Genomic DNA, 23,034 nt, shown 5'->3' on the forward strand with positions numbered 1-23,034 from the left:
TAATTTGTTGTCATCCTCACAGTGACCGAACTGGAGTGCTCTGTCATTTTTTTCTTACCAGGGTGACTGGGGTGGGGAAACTGTTTCAAATAACATCTTGCTGTTTCTTTATTGTGGGAAGACCATATTAATACAATAAACTCACATATTTGGAAGACAGAGGCTTTGCCAACAGGTTGTCTCATGTTTCCACATCTGTATTTGTGCAGTAATTAAATACAAGTCTCCAACTAGAGCAACGTACTACATTTGAACTATAGAACAGACCTCTGTGTCATGTGACTTCATGTTACACCTCAATAGCTTTAACTTCTCATTTACGCTTACTCATAGTTTTGGTAAAATGCCAAGTGCTGTGTGTGGTGTTTTTACCTGTGGGTGGGTTTTTTGTGCTTTCCTGAGTTTGTTTGGAAAGTCAACAATGGTCAGTCATGTGGTTGCAACGTAAGTAATAGGCCATCCTAGAGCAAATGTTTGGGGGCATAAATACGCTGCTATCCTAAACTCACTCAAAAAGATACCAAAGATGTCTTTGATATCAATGAGGCTTCTCCGATAGAATGCGTTGGGATTAGAGTATCTTTTTGAACTTGTTTGTGCTTTGTAACCTGCTTACACATGTGTTCCTTAGTTAGCTGAGGTAGTTTGTTATAAGTGCACATCTATAGCAGAGTGCCGCTAACCTCATTCTGTATTTTCAGGTTCGCATTTTCACCTACCTAATAGGAAGAGAAGCTGCTTTTGCTGATAACCTCAAATGGATGGCTTGTGCCAATAAAGGTGGGTTGCATTGTCTTGTAAGATATATTTATTTCTTTAAAGTCTTTAAATGGGCAGATTTATGGAGGAAAAGACCATCATAGGTTACAGGCTATGATGGAGTAAATACTACCTTCTGGTTTTAAAAGTAAGCTATCTCTGACATGCCAAATGCAAGGGAGTGGCAATAGGATGTTTTGTTGTCGTGAATGTCTTGTTGGCATCTGGTGGGCCACTGTGAGATACAGGAAGCTGGGCTAGATGGGTCCTTGGCCTGATCCAGAGGACTGTTCTCATGTTCTTACTTATTTGCTCCATCCCAGATGTCTGTTCTTTTTAACACTCCGTTGGCCCTCCTTTAACCCTGCATTAGTAGCTTTGATGCCCTTATTGAGGGGAGGTAGAAATGTGGCAAGAGTAATCATTACCACTAGGTGATAATGATGACATAGAATATCTAGCTAACCCAGGATATAAAAACTCACTCCAGGATAGTGAGTTCATCTGCTCAGTCATGAGCTCACTCCATCTGTTATGGGTTCAGAATCTACATGGAATCTCTGCTTCACTGCCTCAAAGATGGATATTGAAGGTGGTACTGCCAGGCTATTCGTGGCAGAACTGATCCTGTCACAACCATTTTTTCGATGAAATGCAACACTGCGTATCACTTATATAATTTGGATAGTTTTTTTTTCCCTTTCAACTTTTGAAATTGAAGTGCTGAAGTGCTTTCAGGGAAAACTGGGATTATTTGGCCAACATCATTAAAACTTTTGTACCCCACTATAATTTATTCTGCTAGTGCAGGATGATGTAGCCTTCTCCCCGCTTAGACCTTCTCAATCAATCTGTGCTTAACCATGCTGCTGATTAGCTTCTGAGTACAATGAAGGTGCTGGTTTCTACCCATATAATTCAACTCTGCTGGCACCTCCTGTCCAAAAGAGTACCTTTCGGCAAGACTCTTTATTAAATCTTCCAGAGATAACCTGTTAAAATACCCCTCTTTTCCAAAAACTGGTTTGCTAAAGGACAAACATTTGTTAAAGGACATCTCAATTGATGCCTTTGAACACTTTGAAATGTCTTACCCTAGTGAACCTCTCCTGATCACATCCCTAAATGTTTTTAGAACTCAGTGCTGTTTCATGTTAATAAAATAAAGTGAACTGTCTTACATGATAGCAGATTTGGGCTTGTGCAACTTGATCAGTAACCCCCTACCTCCACCTAGTACTGCGTGGCAGTTTTGGTTATGGCTCGGAGATGGTGCCTTTCAAAAGAATGAAATCCAAGATTCAATTAGGATTGCCTAAGTGGATCTTTGAGTCCAAGCCATGGGGTTTTATATGAGCTGACTCATACAAGTCTTTAGAGTATGATTTTGCATTTTATGTGTTGTGTAAGCTGATACTTTGAATATTTGAAAATGAAATGAAATCTGGCTCGGTTTCATTATTTAGAATGGAATGATAACAGAAATGTAGCAGTTGGATAACACAATGTAGACTGGAGAAATGGCATGGGAAGATAAACACCCATACCCATAGCTCCATTTCTCTGATCTTCAAAGCAGCCATGTGGAGTAGCTAATTTGTAAAAGAAGAAACAAATCCAAAACTGCTGAACTGGGAAGCCTGATCACAGGATGTCATGTCTATTGGACCCACGTATGTTGGGACATGCACACTTTGTTGTTTAGAACTCCTTACCGGGAGGCATGGGAAAAAGGCTTTGTTTTATGCTATACTGTATAAGGGAACCCAAACCGGCGCTTCAAGCTAATAATGGGCCATAATGGCCTAATCCCAAAATTATGAACCTCCAACATATAATGCAATGCAGTAATAAATGTTCTGGTTAGGCTACAATTCTGTCTGTCAGCACATTCTGAGCTGACGTTTTCTCACTTCTGCACGTGTGTGTGCCACATGACATTCTAATGATTCACTTGAAGTACATCCGTTTAGTCATGGATTATTGCTTTAACCGCTGTCTGTGTCCATCTGATGTAAATTACTCTGTTTAAAGTCTTGCCTTAATCAACTAATATTGCGCTAGGATTTAGCCTTAGTCACTGTATAGGAATCCTTTGAAGTAAGTTTTTAAACGACAGTTAGTCAACAAGAAAGTAGTTTAGTTTTTTTTTTTTTCAGACATTACATTATCCATAGATCTTTATACAGATCTGAATGCAGCCATTCTGAAAATCTGAACATGTGGCAGTACCTTGCTTCCTCACTGATTAATTTGATAGATGCTTGTCTAGTCTGTAATAATGGAAAAATAGAGTTTTCTATTTTTTACCTGCCAACTTCAATTAACATATATGAAAGAATTACATTTGAGCACTGTATTTTTGTGGTTCTTGGGAAGAATACTCAGTGGAATCCTCTGGAGAAGGGTATTTAGGAATCTACCCATACTTGTTATCTTAATGGCATTTCTGTTACTCCGTTGTACCTAGTTTCAAGCTGAAAGCCTCTAAATAAGACTCATCTCTAGATTCAGAGAATCTGTTCACAGCAATTCCAGGAAGTCTGGAAATATGTCAGATTTGCTAAGCAACTGTCTAAGTATTTAGACCCAGGATATGGGACTAGTTTGGGGTTTTCCTTACAATGTCTGTGGGGCTGTGGCCATGCTTTGGGGCAAGAGGGTACATGTTTTAGGGCACAATCCTAGCCAGGTCTACTCAGAAGTAAGTCCTATTTTGTTCAATGGGGCTTACTCTCAGGAAAGTGTGGTTAGGATTGCAGCCTTAGAGCCCAATCCTGAACAGTGTGCACCGGTTTACTGCTGGCGTGCACTGTTGCAAATGTGCCTTAAGGCACATTTGCAAGCCTTACCATCGGGCGAGCACCTGTGCTAGCCCAGCGCTGGGCTAGTACCGGACGGGTGCCCGGCCTCCATTGCTTGGCAGTCGCATGGACTGCCGAGCCACGGCACAGTAAGCGGGGGCAGGGGTAGGCGGGGAGGAGGCGTTCCGGGAAGAGGGAGGCAGGTGGAGGGTGGAGAGAGGGCAGGGATGAGGTGTGATCGGGAGGCGGGGAGAGGGTGGGCAGGAGGCGTGCTGGAGGAGAGAGTGGAGAGGCAGGGAGGCGGGTCCAGTGGAGCTCAGTTCTACCAGATCCTGTCTGTTTGTGTGGAGCTCGGCACCCTACACAAATGTCTTTACACGAATGAATTGAGTAGCCCCATTACAGGGCTACTTCCCTTACCCGGGAGAAGGGGACGAAAGTCCCCTTTTCCCGAGGTGCCTCCTGCGGTAGCCCGCGGTGCACAGCATCCGGAGGCAGCCGTTTTCAGTGCCACCAAAGCTGCATGCCACAGGAGCTCAGGATTGGGCTGCCCAACATTTCTCCGGTGACTATGAGTTACGAATGTAGTAGCCATTTCTCTACATTGTACTTGTCGTAAGAGGCGACTAAACAGCCACCGGGTAGATGGGACTCTTCAGCCTGGGAAGGCAGCTCATCTGAGAGAAGGAAAACTCTGATCCCAAACCTCCACTGCCTTGTGGCTACATCCAGTTATGGAAAAGGCTTCAGGAGTCAACCTCGAGGCAAAATCCGGAGCCGGAGTCCCTGAGGCAGTTCATGGCTGAACACAGTCATGTTCTGGCAACTCCTGCGACGCCGCTGGAACCAACCAACTGTATTGGCTTCTGCCTTTCCATTGGACCATTTCAGCGACGTGGAGAGGGGGGATTTGCTGCATGGGAAACAGCCTATCCTCCATACCTACTTTACCCAGGCTTTGCGCACTGGAGAGGACACTCTGTTCCAGAACCACCATTCAGAGCGTGACACCATAGTCTTCCGAGACTGAAGGATGCCAACAACAGCCATTTCTCTATGGTTTCTTCCCATCCCACGACATACTTGTAACAACTAGATGGAGAAACTATGTGGGTGAGACAAATAACATGGCCCCTCTCTGTACTGTTGGGATAACGTACAAATTAATTATTGTGCAGAGTCAAATCTTCTTTTGTTTTAGGTTGTCAGTTTCCTTTTTCAATTAGTTAAACTAAGGATGTCTAAATGTGATCCTCTCTTGGCACCTACATAAATCTGGATTATTTCTACTGAAACTTAAAAAAATAGAAACACTTGATTTACATCAGCATGTTCCATAATTGTTTACTTCATTAACATCTATGTAAATATTTTGCTTGAAGTGGCAAGAGCCTCAGGGATTTCTCTGGTACTTCATGGCATGTTTATTGAACCAAATACCTATCCCTACCAGAGAGTTCTATAATGCATGGAACGTGAGTCTGAAGAGCCCTTATCAGCTGCAACACTGCCAGTTTCTTTGGGGGGGGGGGGAAATGAAGCAGAATAGCCACAAGAGAGGAGCAAAACTTGGCAACGCCACTCACCAGAGTCTCAGAAGAACTGCACTGCAGTCTCATTCTTGCACGGATGGGTAAGCCAAACTGTGTACCTGTCACCGGGGTCAATGCTCCTGAAATCAATTTTCCTTGTGGTGATTTTCACCTTGGAAGCACAGCCGAGATGGAGGGTGTTTGAAAGATTTCCAGGTCACTGGATTGTGGAGAGCGAAGTCCTTTCTCTAGAACTGGATCACAGTGGAAATTCACACCACCCCGCTTGAGCCCACCCCTGCTGCCCCCTGCAGCATGTGTCTCTGTTACATAAGTAGGCTGCATCTTGAGGGAGCGTGAGCTTAATGAGGCAAAGCAGCAACCCATTTTAAATACATTAAAACAGTCAAGTCCCCAGGATGGCTCACAAAACTTTACAGTGATCTTCCTCACAGTCTGTAAGAGAGTAAGCCCGAAGGACAAGGAAACTACACATGCTGCAAAACTCTTCAGATGAATAAGTAAAGTTTTCCAAAGGTTAATTGCACCAGATTTTAAGGATTTGGCCATTACCTCGCCCTCAATAGTCATTTTCAACTGTACTTTCACCAGCTTTAAAAACAAAGGTGAACTTCAACGTTTTAGTTAGCCACAAATAGAAGAGCCAGTATTAAGGGCCCAATCCTATGGAGTGTGCGCCAGCTCACCGCCAGCGTGCACTGTTGCAAACAGGATGTAAGGCATGTGCACCGGTGGAGCACCGGAGCTTTGCCGCTTGGTGGTTGTGAAGACCACCAAGCAGTGGAGATGTAGGTGGGGGTGTGGGGGAGGCAGGGAGGAGAGCAGGGGGCAGGGGGAGGCGGGGAGAGGGTGGAGAGGAGGTATGTTGTGGGAGGGAGCAGGGCAGGAAGGAGGTGGGTCAGGTGGAGCTTTGCTCCACCAGATCCAGAGCCTCAGTGTCGGGCTGGCCACCGGACACAGAGGTTCTGAATTCTATGCTGACCTTCGGGTTGTCATAGAATTGAGTAGCCTCATTGTATGGCTACTCGGTTTACCTGGGGGAAGGAGACAAAAGTCCCCTTCTCACGAGGAGGAGGCGGTGGCTGCCTGGACTGCGTAGGATGCAGTGGCACCAATTTTCGGTGCCCCTGCAGCCCAGTGTGCCGGGCAGCTCAGGATTGGGCTGTGAGTTGCTAAGAAAATAGTCTGCATTACTATTGAAATTTGACAGGCCCTTTCCTTTAATGTTAGCTTGTTTAAGTGTTAATTATGCACCATCCATGTGCCTTGCACACTACAAAAAGGGGGAAGGGAAATACACAAGTATGAAGTCTGGAATAGGGACAAGAGGCAGTGCAGTCTGTTGGGACATACAATTGTTAGCTACCAAAGATTAACAGTGATATAAGAATGCCCAAACTACTCACCCCAAGAGTTCCCCAAATTCTGGTGCTTCTCAGAGAACGATTTGCACCTTTTGCCTGAGGGCAGAACAATTTGCTCCGTATGTGTATGTACTGAAAGCCCAGAGCTCTCTTTTTCTAGGGCAGTGTTCTTCGGAATTGGGGTTGAGACCTCAGTGGGGTTGGGAAGCCTCAGTTGTTGGGTTGAGGCAACTTAAGGGAATGAAAAAGGTGGAAAACCACTGGACTGCAGCACCACCAAGTAAAGGAGGAGGCATCTGTGTACCCCTTCAGGTACAAGGTGATTGTGCCCCAGTCCTGCTCAGGTTCTTAGCAATTGTCCTAAAATAGCTTTCACTAGTGCCAGGCTTCATGGTAACTTTTTCTGCTTTCTCTAACAAGAATATTTGGTTACGGTGAGTAATACTGATTGGGCATAACAGAGGCAGGGAGTGGGCAGATATGATCCCTGAATGAAGTGGGATCAAAGTTATGTCCCCAGTATCTGTCTGGCTGTCTGTCTGATTGATTGGGGTCATGGCACAAAAAAGATTGAAGACCACTGTTCTAGGAAAAGCAGACTTTGGGAGAGGGATTTGAAACAAAGGCACAAGTGGGGTGGTTTCATCCTTCCCCTACCAAATGTCTGCTCCAAACAAGTTCCCTTATTCACCTCTATTTATTGATCTGAAAAATTTATATACCACCTATCCATTCCAAAGCAAGTGCCCAAGGTGACTTACAAAGCTCCATAATACAGGTCCAACCTTGTTACACATGGATTTTTTATACATGGATTTGACTCGACACAAATGTCCCCTGCAAATGAGAAGGAATGTGCTGATCCCTGGAGAAGGGGAAAAATGCACCCCTTTAAAATCACAGTTTAAAAAAAACACCGCTTTTCTTACTGTTGTAGAGAGATAGCCATTCAAGGTATTACAGCTTAATTATCCATGAATTTTTCATGTGTGGGGGGGAAATCCACAGATTTTTCTATATCAACTCCATGAGAAGTACCCTTTAAATGAAAGAAAAACAGTCATTTAACAATAGCCTGGTTAATGCGAGAAAGGGAGAAAGGGCAGTTGGCTGACAATCCATCAATCATTCTCTCTGTAGGCTTCACTCCTCCCTTCCTCCTGAGCACATGAAAGAAGGCTAAATGGCAGTGAGTATCACCCATTCCTTCCCCCTTGCTGGGGCTCCTGGTGAAGGGAGGGATTGCTGCCTCCTAGTGAAGCCTAAGTGCCTGGAGAGAGACTGATGGCCTCTGTGTGCATTTCAAAAGGTCAGCAAGTCTGTTTTTAAATCACCAGAGCGAAGGGACTTGTTTTTAAAATTGATTTGCTTTAGTGTGTTTTTTGTCATCCACCTGAGTTCTGGGAAACCCTTGAAAATAATGAGACTCAGCCTGTAAATGTACAATGTATCACAACAATATGTAAAACACGTGCATGCTCACACACCCCAAAACAAAGCATTAAAACGTTAATTTTAATATTAAACACTAAAACATAAAAAAAATAAAACAAAGCAAAAATTAAAACGAACGCACATCATCAAGCCGTTGGGGAGGGGGAAAAATTAGTAAAGGGAAGCAGTCAAATTATAGCACTACTGTAGAGGCACAAAGGGCAAACATCACAGCCTGTATTTGGTAAGATAAATGAACATTTGAAATCTGGCAAGGGAAATACGATGTCAGTGGTGATAAGGCCTGTTGTGGTAGGTGAGAAAAATATTAAACACCCAACTGTTGTTTCTCCAACTTTTCCTCCTGAAGATGCTTGTTCTTTGGAAAAACTACCTGACAAACATTTGTGACATGCCTGTGCATTTGTGTGCAATGTGTGGTTAGCTCTCAGGGTATCTGAAGGGCTGTGATATTGTGCCCCCACCATTGCCATGCTTTAATTGCTATGGCCTTGAGAGATAGTGCAGATGTGTATTCAGAAATTAGTGGAGTGAAGTTGGAGCTGGCCCTCATGTACAATTTTTGAAAGAGCACTTTATTGCTCTGTTTTCCTATCCAAATATTTCTACAGTGAAGCATTATTTGTACTCATTATTTTTCACAGCCCATGCCAAGGACTCTGGGAAACACTAACACTGTTCAGATGTTACCTTGAAGTGGGGGAAGGATTGCGCCTGCTCATGCCCACTGTCCCTGTCTCTTATATGTGTTCGGCATAATGTGTTCAGCACAAGAAATATGCGTGCATGCAGGCTGTAACATAATCAGGAACCCTGCCAATTTAGTGATCCCCAGTCCTAGACGCTGTTCCAGAACCACCTTTCAGAGCACGATACCATAGTCTTTCGAGACTGAAGGTTGCCAACAACAAGTCCCACATACAGTACCTGTGCATGCACAGTTTGTTGGATATGCATATGCTCTTTCCTGCATTATGAGAAGCATGCATAGGGGATAGGGTCATCAGGCGTAATCCCACTTCCACCTCTATACATGTTTGAACACAGCTATTTTAAACCTTTTTCATCTCATTGGCATACTGAGAAGGCACTGAAATTGTCAAGGCGCACAATCGGTTTTTTTGACAATTGACAAGGCATACCACACTTCCAGCTGGTAGCTCACATTCCCCCAATGGTCCTACTAATATATGACCCTTCCCCAAACTCCGATAGCACACCTGCAGACCATTTCTGGCACAACAATGTGCTATGGCACACTGGTTGAAAATTACTGTTCTAATGTCTTGACAATCCTGGTGTATATTAGGCCCTACAAATGTGTACATGTGTGTATGCATGCATTTGTTCACCACCTGTACACCACATACCAAAGGTGGATGTCATCTTGCAGAGAGAGCTAGGTCCCCACTTATCCTGGTTCATATTTCCACTCAAAAAATATCATTAGGCATTCAGAATGAGCTCCAACAATAAGCCCAATGATGCAGTATAGAGATTTATCTCCGTACTGAAATGACCTCTGCAATTCCTTAATACCTTAGTCACAGTAGTCTATACTGTGAGATATTCTGGTCTATACTGTATGTAGCATAAGGCCCTCCCTGTAATGGGAGCTGATGGGAATGAAGAGATTGTGATAGTGGAATTCTGTTTTGAGCCTAATATAAAAGCCAGACCAGTACTTTCTTTCTACTCTTGAACAATCATCATCAATGGCCTTTAGCAGAGCTTCCCAAACTGTGAGCCGTGGCTCCCCAGGGAGATGTGGAAAATAACCAGGGAAGCTGAAGAATCCTCATGGAAAACCTGCCACCCTGTACAATGTGTAGTACAGGTCCAACCTTATTATACACAGATATTTTATACATGAATTTCACTCAACACGCATGGCCCCTGCAAATAAGAAGGAATATGCTGATCCCTGGAGAAGGGGGGAAATGCATCCCTTTAAAATCGCAGTTTTAAAAACTGCTTTCTTACTGTTGTAGAGAGACATTCATGCAAGCGATCATTCCATTCTTCAGGTGAGTCAGGCAAAGGCAGGAGGTCCTTTGCATTTCTAACTGATGACTGCCTCTCTACAACAGTAAGAAAAGCTGTTTTTAGACCACAATTGTAAAGGGACACACTTTTTAATCTTTTTAACACATTTTATGGTAACAGCAGGGAGTCCCAGAATCAAACCCCTGCAGATGTCGAGGCATGACCTTATTCCATTAGGAGCAATGGAAGTGGAACAATACCTGGAACAATACCTGGAAGTGGAACAATACCTGGAAGTGGGTCTTTAAATCTATTTTTCCACTGTTTGTTTATCCATGTTTTTTATATCCACTAGGGCAGAGCTATTCCAACTGGGGCAACGCATCAGAGTGACAGCCCTGGCCTCTGCTCCCTTAAGGGGGTAGCGATGCAAAGGCAGTTAAGGGGGGTTGCAGGGACTGGGATGCATTCACCAGTCCCTGCAGCAGTCTTCCTGGGGTGCAGGACCCCCAGGTCTTGAAAAGTGAAAGCGCAGCGATCGCACTCCTTCCACAAAACCGGAAGTGGAACACGATCGCTCTGTTTTCACTTTTAGAAGGCTAGGGAGCCCTACAGATGCTTGCGCAGGACTCCCCGCACTCCAGACAGGCTGCTGCAAGGACTGGTGATTGTATGCAAGTCCCTGCAGCGCCCCTTAGCAACATGATCCTGGGGATTGCATTGCTGCCTTCCCCCTGCCCCCGCTGCCTCCCTCCTCTCCTCTTCAAGGACTTACTGTGATCCTCAAACTCCCTGAGAGTTTGAAAACTGCAGCACTAGGGCTTCTGGAACGGAACCCCAGTGGACGACAAGGGACCACCTGTATTGTAGCCCTAATGGGGAGCTGTGACCAATGGTCCAGTAGGTCAAGGGTGCCGCCAGCTGAAAAAGTTTGAGAATCACTGGCCTTTCGGTTTAGAATTAATAGAACTAGAATCTGATAGAATGAGAAACAAACTTTCCATTACCAGCCTAGTGTTTGTGATGCTGGATGCTTGGAATAGATATGTGGTCTGAAGCTCTATCAATTATAAAGCATTTACCTTTAAGAAAAAGCTCTCTCTACTTTTACTTTATCCTGAAGCTGAAAAATTGGACTTGGAACAAAAAAAAATCAGTACAGTTTGTGCAGTGGTGTATAACACTCTGAGGAATGGAACCTTTCAGGACTGACATATCATTTCACAGACTTGTGCATTCACAAATTAATGCTTGACAGGGCTGCTTCTTTGGAATTTTTTTCCTCAGGTTTTTTCTCCTCCTTTCTTGTACTGCAAACAGAAGTCAAGATGAACACAATTATTCTGCATCATGTTTGGGACAGTATTCCACAGTCGGTTCTGTCTGCATGACTTCATGTATGCATTTCATTTCTTGCTTTATTATTATTATTGTTGTTTTAATTTCCACAGGGTTTTTCACTCAGATCTCTACTCTAGCTGATGTACAGGAAAATGTCATGGAATATCTCCATGTGCTTAGTCGACCCAAAGTGATTGATCAAGAGCATGACGTGATATGGACTGAAGCCTATATTGACAGCACTGTAAGTTTGCAAGAGACAGCATTTGACACATCATGTTTATTTGCAGAACACCGAGTGGAATTTGGTGCAGGTTCTTTTTCGCATTTAACACTACCGGGGAATGCTCAGCTTACTCTTACTTGAATGTGAATTGTGCATGTACTTCTAAGATGGAGTTTGATTTACATAGCTAAGGGGTGGCCAAACTTGCTTAACAATTGGAGTCACTTAAGATGCTTGAAAACCACAAGTGGGATGTTTGAGAGCCACAATATTTAATAAGCATTAACATTTTTAAATATATTTACTCAACACGAACATTAAACTTATGTTTTAATTCAATGGGCTTTAGTTTATACGCAGTAAGTAATTATAGTTTGAAAATTTCTTATTTACCTTTGATATTAATTGTGATGCAATAAGGCGCTCAGCCAACATATTTCCAAGAGCCACACATTATATATCAAAGACCCACATGTGGCTCATGAACCATGGTTTGGCCACCCTTGACATAGCTTGAATGAACTCATTCCAGCTGCAGCAGTTAATAAGAAAGCCTTTCATTTGTAGAAAAAAATGTAAGGCTTTGTGTATTAAAGCCCAGCACATAAAGTTATGATTTTGCTCATCAAATAAAATATTAATGTATAGGATAAGCATCAATCATCTACTGCAAATAGCACTTCTACATTGGTGGTCAAGATTGGTATGCAAATAACCTGGTTTTAGCTCTGATGCTTTAAAGCAGCAATAGGGACTCTGTTAATCATTTCCAAGATGCCAAGTGCCTAATAATGGCTGTGAAATCTGGTACATTCAAGATTCCAACAGGAAACCTTGCTAAAAAATTGACTTGAGAGCTTTTAGCACGTGAATTCATGAATCCTAATGTCATGTTCTGTGAATGGAAGTGCCCTTCTGTTAGTCTTAGGAGCTTCTATTAACTGAGCATAAGGCTAGGATCCAAAGCATGGTGTCTTTTAATATGTGAACAATGTAAGATTACATTTTAAAAAAGGAGTTGCCTTTCATGTTGAAGTTGTATCACTGTCCCTCTCCATTTAGGATGTGTCCTTAATCATGATTGGCTGCAGACCAATTAATGTTTTTTAATAATAATGTTTGTTTTAGTTTCACACATTTTTATGGTAAGTAGTGTATCATCTGGATTCTAGATCAGTTGTAGAGCTTATTTGCAATTTTAAAATATGTGTGTATATATACGTTGCTAACCTTGGGTATAATACAGCCCATACAGCCCAGTACTAACAAGTGCCTGTGCCTGTGGAATGTGCTTTCCGCTGGTAAGCTGTAAAGTGCTTTGTGACAGTGCAAGGCCCAGGTACACCAGCAGGAAAGCTGAAGCATTCCTGCTGGTGCTGGCAGAGTGACAGAGGTCCTCTGGAGCAGGAAGATCCAGAGAAGGGCAGGGTGGAATTGGGCCATATCTGCCTGTTCAGATCATCAGTGGACCTGCCACTGAACAAAAGGGGCAAATGCCCAGGAACAGAGCCTCATGCGCCTCTAGGACTGTGCGGGAAGCCTCCCGATGTGGTCAGAAACTGTGTTTCCAGTTTTCCTGAAGCACAGTTTAAGATTGAGGGGAAACCTCAGAACACTTTCCCAGTTGGTCTTAGAGTCTTGATCCAGGTAAGTGGGGGGTGGCTTCGTGCAGGGGCTACCGTCATGGACCTTTGCCCTAGGGTGTGACACGGAGGCAGGTCCGCCACTGGTACGGATCAATGCAGGCTTGTGCCAGCGATATTGCTGGTGCAAGTCTGCGTTGATTCATTGTAGCTGCTGGGGCTTCCAGATGTCCCCTTACCCCAAGGAGACCCCTAGCAGCCCTGTGGGATTTAGTGTAGCCTGCATCAATGCAGCTGCATTGCTGCACAGAGATGTAGGTTGAATTGAGCTGATATTCTGGATCAGACCTATAGCAAATATTCTTATGTTACTGCAAGCAGTTTCTAATCTTGATTCTAACTGCATCTGCAAAATGTTTTAATTTTCAAAGTGTTATTGTTTGCAACCTCCACTAGAAGTGGGCAAAGCTCAGTAATCTCATCAGGTGTGCTTGATCTTACTTTTAGAAATGTAAAGTTCTCCTGTCTGCATACTAGAGTCATACAGTCACACGTTTTATGCGTATTCTTTCTATGCAAATAATAGCTTGCTTCTTGTTTTTTTAAATAAATGTTTGTTTATATGTATATGTGTTTTACTATGGAATTCAAAAGACGTTATCCATTTTCCTACGAGTTTACTTCTCCGTTATGTTCACTCTTTAAAGGATCTCCAGGCTCTGATCTGGAAGGGTTTTGGTCTGTCCATAGGTACTGGTAATCTTAATTGCGTTTCTTGAAAGTCACCTACATTTTCTCAGAGCCACTTGAGTATAAAGATTAACTTCTAATGACAGATATGCAACCCTCAACCAGAAAATAGGTTGAGAAACTATGCTCTTTGGGGCTGTTTGTACAACTTATGAGACCGGTTGTGATGGCAGTATCATGATAGATACAGTTTGAACTTTGTGCAAGTCTTCTCTCTTTTGTAATGCAAGTCACATTTGAGCATATACAAGTGCAGTAACATTTTTCATATTTTCTTTTGCTACCTTTAAAACTGATTTCTTCGAGTAGCATTGGAATTACGATGAGTTCACTTATCATCTATCTTTCACTGCAACACTCAGTGTAGTCATCAATAAGTGCTTACTACCTCACATTTTGTATGAAGCAGGCTGAGAGCTGATAATGTTCTTTTGATTGCATCTCTCACTCCTGTTTGATTTAAGGCACTGAGAATGTTGTTTTGTGTCATGGAGCTGAGTAGTTAGTTGTGTGAAATGACTATTGTGTATCAGTTATACTGGATTCTGCCATCTAATCATTTGAATTTAGTATCTGTCTTTGGGAGGCCAACTGGAACGTGATAGGATTCGTGGATGGTAACTAGCAACTCAACTACTCATGAAATCAGTCTTTAACTCCTTTTATTTACTATTCTTTTTTGGGGGAGGGTTTTTATTTTTGTAGATAAATTAATATGAAGTGATGCCTTAAAGATGAATTGTTTAATTGTTTTAATTTTTTTTTTTGCTGAGGAGCTCAGTTTACAACACGCCTTATTTCTTTGCCGTTAATATCTGTGTTTTGATTCTGTGAGTAAGAACTTTTACATCATAGTTACAATCCAATCAAAGATAGGATTACCTTGAAGGAAGTGGGGCCTAAACATGATTATTTTTTTATTGGTTGCTACCACTGAAATAAATGGGACCTTGTTTGTTGGCAACCTTCAGTCTCGAAAGACTATGGTATCGCGCTCTGAATGGTGGCTCTGGAACAGCGTCTAGTGTGGCTGAAAAGGCCAATTCGGGAGTGACAATCCCTTCCACACTGGGAGCAAGTGCAGTCTGTCCCTGGCCTGTCTCCCTGGCTATGGGCCTTCCTTCTTTGCCTCTTAGCCTCAGACTGTTGGCCAAGTGTCTCTTCAAACTGGGAAAGGCCATGCTGCACAGCCTGTCTCCAAGCGGGCCGCTCAGAGTCCAGGGTTTCCCACTTGTTGAGGTCCACTCCTAAAGCCTTCAGATCCCTCTTGCAGATGCCAACATGAATCAACATGGATCAACATGAACTTATAAAAATCCCTAAGCCTTTTGTTCTTTGGTACTGTTTACATTTATGGTTTGTACAGTAGTGGCATTAACTTAAGTGACATTAAAGTGGCATTTTGCATATGAAGCACCAAGTCAAAATTACCCCCTCCTCCCCATCTCAACTGTCAGTTTTCTCCTGATGTTCATTTTTTAAAATAACATAGCGTTGTAGACTGACAGCCCAATCCTGAGCTGCCCGGGGTGCCCAGGCTCAGCGGCACCGAGAAGGGCAGCCGCCGGATCCTGCACGTCCTGGGCTACTGCAGTGGGGCTACTCACTTTACTGCCGACCAAAAGGTCAGCAGTAAAGTAAAGGCGCTCGTGTAGGGCACGGAGCCCTCCCCAAGTGCCTTGGATCCTGCAGAGCAGAGCTCCGCAGACCCACCTCCCTCCCTCTCCCCGACACGCCTCCCTCCCTCCCCCCAGCATGCCTCCCCCTCCCTCTCTCCACCCCCCGGCCTCCCCCCTCCCCGGAACACCTCCTCTCTGCCCCCGCTTACCATACCGCGGCTCGGTGGTCCAGGAGATTTATTTATATACCGCTTTTCAACAGGAGTAGTTCACAAAGCAGTTTACATAGTGGCCCATGTACTATTTGTACACATGTCTATATGCAAAACTGATAATGGAGAAGTGACATAATAGAGCTCAGTAGATCACTGCAACAAACTCTCCAGCTGTAGCAGCTACAATGGTGGAATTGTAGCCCACAAGTGTATACCCACTTGTGTATTGTACCCATGAGTGTATTATATAGCTACAACATGCAGTAAGTTGTGTTTAATTCTGGTCAGGTGATAGCACTGGACCATATTGGACCGTATTATTATCAAAATATTAGAGTAGATATGGTCTATGTTTATGCTAGATGATATTCCCAGACAAGGCACTGAATACCTTTAGTGGCATGAGTTAATTGTGCTAGTATCATAAGAGGGTATAATTAGCATTTTAGCACAGTAAAAGGTGCCCAGAGCCTCTTATTTCCTGTGTATATTATGGATTGCAGCTCAGAAAAGCCATTAAAATATTTCCCAGCTAGTATAAAATGATCTTCTGTGATTACGGCAAGTGCATATTAGCAATTGCTGTAAATGTTAATTCCAGCAAAGAATGTTTATAAGCAGATGAGAGAAGAAAACATGTACTTGAGTCACTTAATTATGCAGGGGGCACTGAAATTTATTTTGTGCCTATTTTATGAAGTGTCACACACAGTCAGAGTAGCTTTCAGCTCTATATTTTGCAATAGCGTTTTCTATCAATCTGGTTCGTGTTTGTTTTTTTCAGAAGTAGCCTTCTTATTTGAAGTGAGGGCAAGCTCAAATAGTGGAAGGAAAATCATTCCGAGAAGTCCTTTGGAAATAAAGCTAAGAAGGAAATAATATCTGACTTGGATTTCCATAATCAGAGGCCATATTTCCCAGAAGTAATTTGCATGAGTTCAGTAGCTTACTTTTAGTTTTATTTATGTCACATAAAAAGTGCTAAGAGTCACTGAGGATTCATGTCAAATCCTATTGTCCAATGCCACCCCATGTGGATTGGTGAAAAACCATTACTACGTAAACAACCTTCTGTCCTAAGGCTGCAATGTATGGTTTCCCTTTTGGTTTACAGAATTGGCAATATTACTTTTGGAAAATTGAAATAGTTCCTGCACATCTCGCCAGAGATGTGCTGTGAGCTCCAGGCTAGAAGAAGCAACACACACTTATCCTCCCCCCTTAAGCTCAGTCTGCCCCCTGAAATAATACATTTAAAAACAAAACTCGCCTCTTCTTCCCCCACTTGAAGCTGGAGAGAGCTCAGCATAGGGCTTCTGAAGCAACTAGAAAATGGCTGCTCCTGGTGCATTTAGACTAAGAACTCGCCTGTTGCACAGACTCCCTGCTTTTCTTTCTTTCTTTTTTAAACAAAAGAGAAGCAACTCCTCCTCCTGCCTCCCCAGAGCTTAATGATGCAGACATCCTGCTGTTTTTTTATGGGCTAGCCAGCCGCCCTGCTTTTCCTTTTTCCCTTGAAGCTATGAATGTAGCCTAACCTGCTGGAGACAAGTCTTCTTAATGCCTCCCCAGATACTGATGACACAAGCACTGTCTTTTTTATTACTGGGCAAATGGCAGCAGCCCTTCCTGTTGCCCCTCCTCTCCAATGTTTAAGTGCACAGGTGTTTCTTCCTGTTTTGTCCCTTGCAAGCCACCACAGTGACTGGGATGATTGTCAGCTCTCCTTTTCCCCCTCTATGTTTGTGTGTGTGTTGCTTTAAATGAACTGGGCTGAGCAGAGAGAAGAGGCTTTAGAAAGGGAAAAGATACTTTTTTATACAGGTTGAGTCTCATTATTCACGAGGGTTCCATTCCCATAACTCAGGTGGATGTCAAAAAACGCACTAAAGCAAATCAATTTAAAAAACAAAGTCCCTTTGCTCCAGTGATTTAGAAAGAGCCTTGCTGACCTTTTGAAATGCACACAGAGGCCATCAGTCTCTCTCCAGGAGCTTAGACTTCTCTAGGAGGCTCCACCTCTGGAGGTAGTGCAAATCCGAGGACAGTGGAGCGGCTTGAAGCCACTCTCCCCGGGGTCGGGGGTTGGGATCAGGCATAAATCTGGTGGCACAGAGCATTGCCACTGAGCATAGGATTGGGCCCTGACTTGGCTAAACTAAGTCCACACTCCTGCTTTTGCTGCTGCTTATTCACATAGATGGGGTGGTGGCAGTGATTACACTCTTTGGGGCTGCCTTGGTCTTGCACGGGTTGAGGGAATGTAAGTTCTCTTACCCCAAGGAGACCTGGCAGTACTTCCCTGGCCCTATTGGATGCAACGGTCGCCATTTTGGCGCTGTTGCATCTCTGGGTACTAAGGAAGTTTAGGATTGGGCTGTCAGAGTCATTGAATTTGTCACTATTTAGTCTTTTCTATGAAAATAAATTATCTGCACACATAGGAACTTCCCCTTGCTTGCACCAAGCATTATCGCTATCTGTATGTCACTTCAAGTATTTTTAGTAGTAGTAGTAGAAGTAGAAGTAGTAACTTTATTGTCATTGTGCTCCAGCACAACGAAATTTATTCACCTTTGAGATACAAGCATAAATATATACTACAGTTCCAACAACCACACTCTACACACTCACCCACACATTCTATAAAACATGCATCATAATATAAAAACAGTATAACCGACCATAATGCCCAGGACCACGGTAACAACTATATCGCCTTATTCAACGCAATTATTAGAGAACCATTCTAGTTTATACCTTTCTAGATTATAATCTATTTCCTTTATTGCTGAAAATATTTTTTAAATACAGTCCTACTAATTATACCTTTTTGTGTTATATGACCAAAAAAATAAAAGAGAGACCCCTGAAGTAGAAATTGGCAGAACATGATGAATTCCTGAATGCATGACTCTCATCACTGAATAGAACTCAAGCCCCAAATGTCATTAACAGTGGTGTGCTTTTTAACTAAGCTGCTGTACGGCAAAAATCACCTTTCCTCAGCAGCTGGAAACTAATAAGAGCAAGCATAGATGTGCTACTTCAGTGCGAGTACAGAGGCTGTGATTACTTTTAAACAGTCATAGAAGTCATTGAGCTGTTCAACTCCAATAGGACCACATGCTGTCTCTTGCAAAAGAGAGGGGGAACAATGTTGGGAACCATCTTGGAGCAAAGAACAGAAAGATGGCCACTTTAATAGTTTCAATCAATTTTAAAATATCCTGGTTGACATCCAAATACTAAGACGTGTAAGCCATTATGTTGTTATGAATAAACTATTTTACACAGCTAGACTGAGAAACTTTGACTCTTAAAACAAATTTCATTGTATTTGATAAATTACATGTTTGCTTTTGTCTTAGTGTAAGACCTGGAACTTCTACTATTAGGGCAATTTTCAGTGATTATATTAGCTTCAGGGTATTGCATCATAGAGCTAATTGCTGGTTGTCAAAACTACTGGGGAGTTTTGGGGAGGGGAAAGGTTTAATTTGGTGATGGTATTTATTTTAATGTGTTAACCTTTGTTATGCAGATATCACAGTAGTATTTGCAAAATAAAACAGCATAGATGATGAAGATGTTCAAATCATCATAACAAAGAAAAAAAATCCTCCATACCTAGAGAGGATCATTTAAAAAACTCTATCTGAGCATGTGGATTGTGGAATACCAACTGTATTATATGGCACTGAGAAAACTGATTATGTTGGACCTCTACTTCGTAGCAGATGGGTTCATTAAATTTAATAGCCTCTAGAGCTTTTAGAAACAGTGTTAAAGACATGTGGAACATGCTGTGACACTTCACTTCTAGCCCCACAGTCATTATAATTCTGGTACAGACTATAAATATTACAGTACTTTATTTCAATTGAAACAAATGACTACTCTCATTATTTTTATTCAAGTGCAGTAACTTCAAAAAATATCAAAAGCTATCCTGATTTTTTTAATTTTTTCTGTGACGCATTACATTTCCTTTGAAAGCATTTATATTAGAACCTCAGATGCGTCTCTCTCCATGCAACATTCAGTTATAATTTGTTACTTAACTTCTATCATGTGACACCAGAAATAAAAAAGTAACCATGTGGATTAAGTAAATTAGCCACTTTACCTCCTGCAGTACCAAGGAAGGTAGCAAACATGTACGTTTTGTCAAGAACAGCAGATCTGAAGTTTTGTAGGGGATGCTACTTGGGACTCAGTTGTTTCTGGTGTGCCTTCTTATGTGGTTGGTATAGGTTTCCATCACTGTGGCCTGAAGATAATCCAGATTCTGCATTTTTTAATCTGTTATCTAGAAAGAGTGCATCAACCAACTTCCCAAGCATTTTTTTTTCTTAAGTAGTTCTTTGAGCAGGGTTCAGACAATAGTAAATGAATTGGGGATAACTTGGAAGATAATGTTTATGTTTGTTTTAAAGTTCTCGAGTAGAAATCCTAAGAATACAGTAGAATTTAGAATGACATAAGCACACAGCTGGGTTGAGAGTGTGAATTCAAACACCAGCTTCCTAAACTCTGTGGTCAGGTGGTCAAACTTTGGGTAATATTCAGACTAGCATCCTATAGCGCGGTCACCTTTTGTAAACCTCAAGTGATACAATTAGACATAAGGAAAATTAGTCATATTAACACCTCTTGAAAGATAGGGAACTATTCTATAACTATTATTTTGTAACAAATCTATATTATAAGCAGCCAACAACAAGATAATAAAATGAAAATAACCAAGGTTATTTTTGTTTAAAATAACAAAACTGACACCAAGTAAGATGAAAGAAGTCAGTATCATGAACCTAAAGATGAGGCCAGGAAGGCTTCCCAGGGGTGGTATTCCATAATGTTTGCTCACTCACTGTGTGTCAGTTTGCAGGGAAGCCCAGAACAAGGCTTCTGGTGTTGGTCAGAATACACAAAAGGAGCACAAGAGAAGAGATGGTGCTTCATGTACACAGATAACTATGGCATCCTAACTACCATCTTAACTGAGCACCTGAGAAGCCCAGTCCTATCCTCTCCATCCCCGCTGGTGCAGCCATGCCAAAAACAGGCACACTATATCCAGTGGGGAGGCAGACTGGTTGGCATCAGAGGCAAAAGGCGATTTAAATCCTCTTATACTGCCGTAAGCTTCCCGGCCTACAGTGGGTCTCGCAGACCTGCACCAGCATAATAGCAAAATCACTGGCAAAAGTCCAAGGAAAGAAAGGGGTTGGGAGGTTGCTGAGAAAGACATAGGATTCAGCAGGATCCACCCTTCCTGCAGCCTTCCTGCCCCATCGCGCCCCCTTTCCCCACTATGTTTTGCCTTCTCCTCACCCCCATTGCTTCCTTACCTGTTAGGGTAGGAGGCTAAAGTGCTGGAGCACTGCTTCCAAATGGCTCTGGCAGCTCCCAAAATGGCTGCTGTCAACATGCTTCACATGCTGTTGGTAGCCATTTTGCAACAATGGAAGTGCCTCCCACTGTTGCAAAGGTCTTCCCATGCTGGCCCAAACCTCAATAGGATTGGGCCATGAACAACTAAGGCCCCAGTCCCATTCCCCACCAACTTACATTATACAGCCCTACCAATGAAATATGTGCTGCATTCTCTGGTGGGCAGGGGGATAGAGATATGACAGTCTGGGAGAGGTAAGTAATACTTCCAGTAGGCCAATGGGTCTCCTCAGATCTATGAAAGCTACTTTACACAGTGGATATTGCATTGCTGCTGCCAAGATCCACGCTTGAACCACCAGCCCAGGCCATTCCCTGCACAGACCCTCCCCCAAACCACCCACAACCCACCTCTACCACCATCTTACTTTTTTTTTTTTGATTTAGACACCTTTATTGGCATTAACTCATGTTCCAACAAATGAGTCATTACAGTAAAATAAGATATGAAGTAAAGAAAAATAATGAATTAAAAATAAAACAAAATAAAATAAAGGTCACACAAATTTTAAGGTTAAATTGCAAACAAACCATACAAATAAACATTACACCAATCTCTTTCCATACTTTTCTATGACTGACAAAAGGAAATTAGCAGTGGCCTGCAACACATCTACTGGACCGTCATTGAATATGTATGCAAGTTTCATCTACTCTGGGAGCCTACCACCTGACTTACTCTGGTGTGGTCTTGGCAGGCTATTGGTGTACAAACATGGCTTCCTGCCATTTTTGCTGACAGTCCTACAGCACATAAGAGTGGTGTGCCTTTTGCAGTGCCATACTGGCACTTATGGTGGTAAATTAGGAGGTCTGCTGCAGTAAGTGCCTACTAACTTTGGGCTGCCCCTGTGACGGCATGCTCTTTCTGTTCAGATATTTTTCCTGTTTTTCTATCTCATTCAGAAACTGCCTCTAGGTCTGATTTTTCTCTTCCTACTATGTCTGCGTTCTCCTTCAGAACTTTTGATGCCTGGTCTATTTTGGTCATCAACTTCCAAGTTCCTGCATTGCTTTTTCTCTTTGTTCTCCATGCTACCATGTCTTACATGCACGTGAGGGATATTGAAGTTGTTTTTATGTTATTTGCGCATTCTTTTAAAATGTAATTTGGCAGCTCCACTATGGCTTAGTTTCCTTATATCTAACTTTGGCACTTGCTGATATATCAAACATAGTCTTTAATTAAAAAGACCTAAAGAAATCCAGACCATTCAAATGGTTGACTGTATTTTTCTGTTATTGGTGGTGTTGAAGCGTCTGCTGGCATCAGCCCCTTAAGAGACTGCCAAAAATTATAAAATGCTGGGTTATTCTGTCTAGAGAACTTTCTGTACACTCTGTTTGTCTTCTGACCTTGAAGTACTTGAGCACTTAATGTACTTGAGCAGAAGTCTATGAGACAGCGGTTTTTGAAACACTCTTCATTGATGTTCAGAAGTTTGACTTTTTCCCTCTTAGGAACATTGGAAAAGCACTGCTGGTTAGGCCAAAGGCCATCTCATCCAGCTTCCTGTTTTCCACAGTGGCTAACCAGCTGCCCTGGGAAATGCACAAGCAGGAGAGATAAATCTATTTCTTCTACTATGGATCCCCTTAAGTTGGCATTCCGAAGCATATTGCTGCTGAAACCAGAGGCAGTGCATAGTCATCATGAGTAGGCGGAGGGAAGGTGCAACCCAGAATGCCAACCATTGCCTCTTTGGGTTCACCTTGCCACTTCTGCAATATTTAAAAACAAAAAACCCTTACAGTGCTCTTTGTGTGGTTTCTTCAAATGCAGAAGTGCAGGACGCCTGGTTTTATTTAAAAAGGACTGTGGAAATAAAGGAGCTCCTTCATTCACGCAGTCCCTGCAAATCAAAACAGAAGTCCTGCATTTCCACATTTGTAGAAACCTTGTGAGGAACACAGTAAGGGGG

General features: G+C 42.6%; 1 protein-coding gene across 1 annotated transcript in view; it reads left to right on the top strand.

Annotated features, from left to right (window-relative positions):
- The window catches only part of CACNA2D3 (calcium voltage-gated channel auxiliary subunit alpha2delta 3), a 467,867-nt gene that overhangs the window by 214,129 nt on the left and 230,704 nt on the right, over positions 1–23,034 (top strand). The window contains exons 11-12 of the mRNA XM_066613498.1: positions 702–780; positions 11,373–11,506. Of these exons, the coding sequence (XP_066469595.1) occupies positions 702–780; positions 11,373–11,506 (213 nt within the window). The remainder of the gene's footprint in view (positions 1–701; positions 781–11,372; positions 11,507–23,034) is intronic.

This window comes from Tiliqua scincoides, chromosome 2 (assembly GCF_035046505.1).
Source record: "Tiliqua scincoides isolate rTilSci1 chromosome 2, rTilSci1.hap2, whole genome shotgun sequence".
Lineage (NCBI taxonomy): Eukaryota > Metazoa > Chordata > Lepidosauria > Squamata > Scincidae > Tiliqua > Tiliqua scincoides.